At 48.6% G+C, this 8,234-nt stretch overlaps 1 protein-coding gene across 1 annotated transcript; it reads left to right on the top strand.

The window, feature by feature from the left end:
* Positions 1-1,144: 1,144 nt before the first annotated feature.
* On the top strand, positions 1,145-6,544 carry MBLAC2 (metallo-beta-lactamase domain containing 2). Its single transcript, XM_069964649.1, has 2 exons — positions 1,145-1,705; positions 5,908-6,544. The coding sequence occupies exons 1-2, from the start codon at positions 1,162-1,164 to the stop codon at positions 6,291-6,293; spliced, it is 930 nt and encodes a 309-aa protein (XP_069820750.1). The 5' UTR covers positions 1,145-1,161; the 3' UTR covers positions 6,294-6,544.
* The last annotated feature ends 1,690 nt before the right edge of the window (positions 6,545-8,234 follow it).

The following is an 8,234-nucleotide window of genomic DNA, read 5'->3' as shown; positions in this document are numbered from 1 at the left end:
TGCCCTATCCCTGCTGTGCTCTATCCCTCTGCTGTGCCCTATCCCTGCTGTGCACTATCTTTGCTGTGCTCTATCCCTGCTGTGCACTATCCCTGCTGTGCACTATCCCTGCTGTGCTCTATCCCTGCTGTGCACTATCCCTGCTGTGCACTATCCCTGCTGTGCTCTATCCCTGCTGTGCACTATCCCTCTGCTGTGCACTATCCCTGCTGTGCTCTATCCCTGCTGTGCACTATCCCTCTGCTGTGCTCTATCCCTGCTGTGCACTATCCCTGCTGTGCTCTATCCCTGCTGTGCACTATCCCTCTGCTGTGCACTATCCCTGCTGTGCTCTATCCCTGCTGTGCACTATCCCTGCTGTGCACTATCCCTGCTGTGCACTATCCCTCTGCTGTGCACTATCCCTGCTGTGCTCTATCCCTGCTGTGCACTATCCCTCTGCTGTGCACTATCCCTCTGCTGTGCACTATCCCTCTGCTGTGCACTATCCCTCTGCTGTGCACTATCCCTGCTGTGCACTATCCCTCTGCTGTGCTCTATCCCTGCTGTGCACTATCCCTGCTGTGCTCTATCCCTGCTGTGCACTATCCCTCTGCTGTGCCCTATCCCTCTGCTGTGCCCTATCCCTGCTGTGCACTATCCCTGCTGTGCCCTATCCCTCTGCTGTGCCCTATCCCTGCTGTGCCCTATCCCTCTGCTGTGCCCTATCCCTCTGCTGTGCCCTATCTCTGCTGTGCACTATCCCTCTGCTGTGCACGATCCCTCTGCTGTGCACGATCCCTGTTGTGCACTATCCTTGCTGTGCTCTATCCCTGATGTGCCCTGTCCCTGCTGTGCACTATCCCTGATGTGCCCTGTCCCTGCTGTGCACTATCCCTCTGCTGTGCACGATCCCTCTGCTGTGCACGATCCCTGTTGTGCACTATCCTTGCTGTGCTCTATCCCTGATGTGCCCTGTCCCTGCTGTGCCCTGTCCCTACTCTGCACGACCCACTTGTCAGGTCATACGCCGACCACCAGCCTCCTCTAGTAAACTAGAGAAAGGGGCAGTTCTCTACGAACAAGCCTCTTCAGCGCTTCGTCCTGATTGGTTCCCTCAGCAGTGACGCACCGCAGCACTCGTCTCTCATTGGTGGAGGCGCGTTCGGAAGTTGCTCTCGGATGACAGGTCTGTGGGCGCTGCCTGAGGTGCTGGCTGCAACAGGCGCCGTGCCCGGTGTGTGCCCGGTGTGTGCCAGTGGAGAGGCTCCGGCCATGGCCGCGCTGGAGTGGTACGCACACAAGGCCCTGGGGGACGGCGTCTTCTGGATACAGGAGCGCTTCTATGAGTCCGGGAACCGGGCGAATATCTGGCTGGTGCGCGGCTCCCACCAGGACCTGGTCATAGACACGGGACTCGGGCTGCGGAGCCTGCCGGACTACCTGTGCTCTGCCGGGCTGCTCCCGCACGGGAAGGACGGGGGATCCGGCCGCCGGCCGCTCATGGCTGTGGCCACTCACGTCCACTTCGATCACGCCGGGGGCCTGCACCAGTTCCAGCAGGTGGCGGTGCACCGGGACGAGGCGGAGGCGCTGATCCGGGGCGATAACTTCGAGACCGTCACCTGGTTGTCCGACAGCGAAGTGGTGAAACCGCCGGTACCGGGCTGGAGCGCCAGTCAGTTCAAGGTGCAGGCGGTGACCCCCACCCACATCCTGGAAGATGGTAAACACCTGTGCCCGCTGTGTATGGCATCTGTATACCGATCTGTATACTGCTGTGTGTGTAATCTGTATACTGCTGTGTGTGGCATCTGTATACTGCTGTGTGTGGCATCTGTATACTACTGTGTGTGGCATCTGTATACTGCTGTGTGTGTAATCTGTATACTGCTGTGTGTGGCATCTGTATACTACTGTGTGTGTAATCTGTATACTACTGTGTGTGGCATCTGTATACTACTGTGTGTGGCATCTGTATACTGCTGTGTGTGGCATCTGTATACTGCTGTGTGTGGCATCTGTATACTACTGTGTGTGTAATCTGTATACTACTGTGTGTGGCATCTGTATACTGCTGTGTGTGGCATCTGTATACTGCTGTGTGTGGCATCTGTATACTGCTGTGTGTGGCATCTGTATACTGCTGTGTGTGGCATCTGTATACTGCTGTGTGTGGCATCTGTATACTGCTGTGTGTGGCATCTGTATACTGCTGTGTGTGGCATCTGTATACTGCTGTGTGTGGCATCTGTATACTGCTGTGTGTGGCATCTGTATACTGCTGTGTGTGGCATCTGTATACTGCTGTGTGTGGCATCTGTATACTACTGTGTGTGGCATCTGTATACTACTGTGTGTGGCATCTGTATACTGCTGTGTGTGGCATCTGTATACTGCTGTGTGTGTAATCTGTATACCGATCTGTATGGTAACTGTATACTGCTGTGTGTGGCATCTGTATACCGATCTGTATGGTAACTGTATACTGCTGTGTGTGGCATCTGTATACTGCTGTGTGTGGCATCTGTATACCGCTGTGTATGGTAACTGTATACTACTGTGTGTGCCATCTGTATACTACTATGTGTGGAATCTGTATACTACTGTGTGTGGCATCTGTATACCACTGTGTATGACTGTGTGGGTTAACTGTATACTGCTGTGTATGGCTGTGTGTGGTATCTGTATACTTCTGTGTATGGCATCTGTATACCGTTGTGTGTGGTAACTGTATACTGCTATGTGTGGCATCTGTATACCGCTGTGTATGACTGTGTATGGTATCGGGGTGCCCTCTGTATACCACTGTGTATGGCATCTGTATACCACTGTGTATGGCATCTGTATACCGCTGTGTATACCGCTGTGTATGGCATCTGTATACCACTGTGTATGGCTGTGTATACCACTGTGTATGGCTGTGTATACCGCTGTGTATGGCATCTGTATACCACTGTGTATGGCATCTGTATACCACTGTGTATGGCTGTGTATACCGCTGTGTATGGCATCTGTGTGCCCTCTGTATATTACTGTGTATGGCATCTGTGTGCCCTCTGTATACTGCTGTGTATGGCATCTGTATACCACTGTGTATGGCTGTGTATACCACTGTGTATGGCTGTGTATACCACTGTGTATGGCTGTGTATACCACTGTGTATGGCTGTGTATACCGCTGTGTATGGCATCTGTATACCACTGTGTATGGCTGTGTATACCGCTGTGTATACCGCTGTGTATGGCATCTGTATACCACTGTGTATGGCTGTGTATACCGCTGTGTATACCGCTGTGTATGGCATCTGTATACCACTGTGTATGGCTGTGTATACCGCTGTGTATACCGCTGTGTATGGCATCTGCATACCGCTGTGTATGCCCTCTGTATAAGACTGTATATGGCGTCTGTATACCACTGTGTATCACTTTCCAATGATGCTCCATCCCGTCACACCTAGTAGGTCCTTGTACATAGTAGTTGCCCATTCACTTGAATGGCTGTCATGTAGTAGCACATGGTATGAGCAGGTTCCCTGGTGTATGCCCTGGCACAGGCGGTGGTAGCAGGAGTGATATAACCAGCAGTATACTGGAGGAATAGGTGATAATGTTCCTGCCTCCTCATTGATCCTATTGAAGCCGGCACATCCCGATCCTGTACACATTGCAGTTTCCACTGTGATTCCAAGGCGGAAGCATTTACTTGTTATGATCGATATCCCATAATCCAGGATGAGGTGATCACCCCTTTTAGTGGCTCAGGAAGCAGCTCTTAAGTGGATGGCGGACACAGAGAAGTGATGTGCTCGTATAAGATCTAATGGCTTCTAAATGTCTGTTCACACTGTAGTGATCGTGGGAAGTCGTCATACATTATGGATGTAATGTGCCGAGTGTGGCGGTGTGGATTAGATCATGACCCAGAATCATTTGCTGTGTTTGGGAAGATGAGCTCTCGGTTTCCTGGGAGCGGTGCTCGGAGCTCCGTCACTGGGGACCACTCATGGCCGTTGTACTATACAGCCAGGATAGCTGCCCGTGGCATAAAGCCTTAGGAAATGTAATTACAGATCCGCCATAAGAGCATCTCATCCTATAGAGGTGGTGAATGTTCTGTGACTGTAACTCATCTAGCTTGGTACTATATTGTAGACTGCACCCGGTGCACTGATCATGTACTCTAGGGTATCTGTTAAAGGGGTACTCTAAGTATTTTCAAATTGACTGGCATCAGAAAGTTATATAGGTTTGTAAATTACTTCTATTAAAAAATCTTCAGTCTTCCAGTACTTTTTAGCTGCCGTATGTCCTGCAGAAAGTGGTGTATTCTTTCCAGTGTTCCAAGACTGTCCAAGTCCCCAGATCCAGGACAGAGGTGGCAGCAATGAGCACTGTGTCAGATCGGAAAGAATACACCCCTTCCTGCAGAACATACAGCAGCTGATAAGTACTGGAAGACGTACGTTTTTTTCATAGAGGTAATTTACTAATCTGTATAACTTTCTGACACCAGTCGATTTGAGAACTTGTTTTTCCCTCTAGAGTACCCCTTTAACTGTATCTTTAAAGTGTACCTTTCACTTAAAAAAAACAACTCTTCTCTAGAGATCAATCCTTATAACCACATTTAGATTAACATTAGAGATTTTGGCTGCTTTCCTTTAAGGGATCATGTTATGTGGCACTGGGTTGACACACAGGGCTAAATACAGCGATAACATACAGTACTCTAACAATTGGGCTCAGGAACTGCAGCAAAACCCCATGGGAAGACTGAAAACACAGTAGAACTGTACTTAACAGGGCACTTGTATCTACATGTGGTTTTGCTGCAAAGATTGTGCACCTTTTATTACTATTCACCAATGTAAATGTATAGATATATCGCTCCTATGTCACAACATCATAGGAGGGGGCAGAGGTTGTTCCCTACTTTTGATTATAAAGTGTTCTTGTCAAGAAAACTTTCACCTATCCTAAGTTTTGATCAGTCAGGTTCTGGGTGTTCTGACCACCCCCAATCATCAGAACGAGCTGGGAGAAGCAATTGTCTGTGCACTTCACTCCCTGACTTGCTGTACTCTCATCCAGATACAGGAGATGTACTCCATTATAAGTCTATGAGCCTGTCTCCTACGACTAGATAGAGATTGCAGGGGTTACGGGGAGTTAAAGGAGAACTTCAGCCTAATATGTTATTACATAAGAAAAGTTAGACAAATTCCTAATGTACACTAATTATGGGAAATGCACATTTTCCTCAATTAAGTAGATCAGGCAGGCTTCAATTTCTCTAAAAAGCTGTGATGTCACGAATCGGGTGTAATTCATATGAAATGTCCAGCAGGGGCGCAGTAGATGGAGAAATTACATTGTATTGCTTTCCTGTACTTTATTCACAAACTTCAGCTACTGTGGCCCCCCAACCTGACAGGAACCCTGTAGTGTAAACTTCCCTATCCCCATCACAAGTGCCAGCAGCCCTGTCCACAACACATAGGACTGCTGCCACCCCCCACGCCAGGAACCCCAATTGAAAACATAGGACTGCTGCCCCCCACCCTAAAGACCCCCAAACTCCCCCAGCTGCCCGAACTACAGAAGAACCACATCCCTTCCTGTGTCCGGCGTGTCTCCCTGCTGTCTCTCTCACGCTGCACTAAAGGACTATGTGCGGCCGGAGAGAGACAGCGGGGACCGCGGTATTAGCAGCGTTCACCCGCTGCACACAGGACCGGGCTCTAATTGCCTGCTGTCCTCAGATGCAGCTGTACGGTGCATGGGATAACGTGCTGTGGAAGTTGTTAAGGTCGTAATACTTTATAGTAATATTATATAGTAGTACCAATTGCTTGATGAGCTTCAGTTCTCTCTCCATCTTTTAATGATCATGTGATTAATCGGACATCTGTTATATTTGCAGGTGACATCATCAGCCTTGGTGACAGGCAGCTGACAGTGATGCATATGCCGGGACACTCGCGGGGTAGTATCTGCTTACACGATAGAGACCGCAAGATGCTGTTCAGTGGGGACGTTGCATATGATGGATCCATGATAGACTGGCTGCCTTACAGTAATATCCCGGAGTATGTCGGCTCTTGTGAACGTCTCAAGGGGTTGGTGGACAGAGGTCTGGTGGACAAGGTGCTGCCTGGGCATTTCAACACATTCGGGGCAGAGAGACTTTATCGCCTGGCCTCCAATTATATATCAAATGCCGGAGTTTGCCACAAAGTGTCAACCTATGCGGTGCGCTCCTTTGCTGGATTAGCCCTACGTGTAAGTAATTCCAGGAGAACAACTTAGAGAGACGAAGAGCGAAATATGAAGAACTTCTATGCAAACATCTGAAACCAAACAAGATAACAAGGTGTTCAATATGTAGATACCTCTAATACCCACATATGAGCTTGTATTCATGTCCATAGGGCAAGTAAACCTTCCATTAAAGCGAATATATCACTAGGTACATGGCGTTGTGTTATTTACATGGGGATGCCGGTGACACGGTCCTTTTTTTATCCACAGCCCGATTCCTGCACTCGGCACTGGTCTATTCCCGAACACCGGCCCAGCGTGATGCACTGGAAGCGGCTCACCAGCCCCCAGTGTGATGATCTCTCCTCCCTTTGTGATGCGGCTCCATTGATTCTAATGGAACCACATGCCAGAGGGGAGGAGGTTTCTTCACACTTGTGGCCGACGGGGCCGCCTCCAGTGCATCACGCTGGGCCGGTGCTTGGTAATAGACCAGTGCCGAGTGCAGGAATCGGGCTGTGGTTCAAAAAAACCATGCTGGCGCCAGTCTATTCATGTAAAAAACACAACGCCATGTACCTAGTGGTATATTCGCTTTAAGGGATGGGGGTTTAGGTTGTAGAATGCATCTATTGTTTACTACCATTAATGAACAAAATGAGGTGAATAATATTTATTTTTAGTAATGTTCTGTGATTTGCAGAATCTAAACTGACGTGGAATGTGGTAGAATCTCATCTATAAATCCGCATTGCTGTAAGTTTTGTGCACTTGCAAACACTGCTCCCTCTAAGCTGGATGGGCGTGCAGCTCAGAAGCTTCCCCTGCACATGCACACCGCTTTATGCTTCTGAATCATAGCTCTGCAGTTATAGCTGCACAGTCCTCTCCATCCCCTCCCTGCACTCTTCTCTATATTCACTGTGGGGGAAAATAGGAAACTGAATAATACATGTTCAGCCTCAAGGCTGGTCAACTCTAGAGCCTAGAAAGGTGAGTAACCACCAGGGACCACTAGACCACCAGGGATCCTTACACTATGCCCTATACTGCCCTATACCATCATGGAGTCATAAATTGATCCCTTAACTACTCCAGACCACCAGGAGTATTCCCATCACAGTTACCATAGTTAAGTATTTAAGAAAAGATAAGTATTTATGCAAATACGTTCATTTAGCAAACTTGCCACCTTCTCCTGATATACTGCTCTTTACCTCCCATTGTTGACAGCTTGTTGTCTCGGATACCGACCACCACTCTGCTCTAAAAACAGTGGTCTGACTGGTGTATATAAAGCTATAATGTAGATGTATAGAGATATAGGAGGAGAATTATCAAACATGGTGTGAAGTAAAGTGGTTCAGTTGCCCCTAGAAACCAATCAGATTCCACCTTTTATTTTCCAAAGAGTCTGTGAGGAATGACAGGTGGAATCTGATTGGTTGCTAGGGGCAACTGAGTCAGTTTCACTTTACACCATGTTTGATAAACAATGGGAGGAAAAGAGCAGCATATCAGGAGAGGGTAAATGAGTTTGGTAAATGAATTTGTAAAAAGTCCTACAAGTCTTAATAGTTGAGATGGGAATACCCCTTTGATGCTCTAGTGCATGGGTCTCCAAACTGCGGCCCTCCAGCTGTTGCAAAACTACATTTCTTATCATACCTGGACAGCTAAATCCAAAGCTTTAGCTGTCCAGACATGATGGGAGTTGTGGTTTCGCAACAGCTGGAGGGCCGCAGTTTGGAGACCCATGCCTAGAGCATCGAAAATACTGATGTTAACCCTTTAACTACTGTTGACCAGCAGTCGCTGAACCGTCGGAGATGCAGTTTATGTACGGAAGGGTGCGGTCCTGGATATCTGGAGGCTGTGTGGTCCTGGATATCTGGAGGCTGTGTGGTCCTGGATATCTGGAGGCTGTGTGGTCCTGGATATCTGGAGGCTGTGTGGTCCTGGATATCTGGAGGCTGTGTGGTCCTGGAT

Source organism: Dendropsophus ebraccatus, chromosome 3, assembly GCF_027789765.1.
Source record: "Dendropsophus ebraccatus isolate aDenEbr1 chromosome 3, aDenEbr1.pat, whole genome shotgun sequence".
In the NCBI taxonomy this organism is placed as follows: domain Eukaryota; kingdom Metazoa; phylum Chordata; class Amphibia; order Anura; family Hylidae; genus Dendropsophus; species Dendropsophus ebraccatus.
The sequence above is the reverse complement of the archived record's forward strand: the minus strand, read 5'-3'. Positions and strand labels throughout refer to the sequence as shown.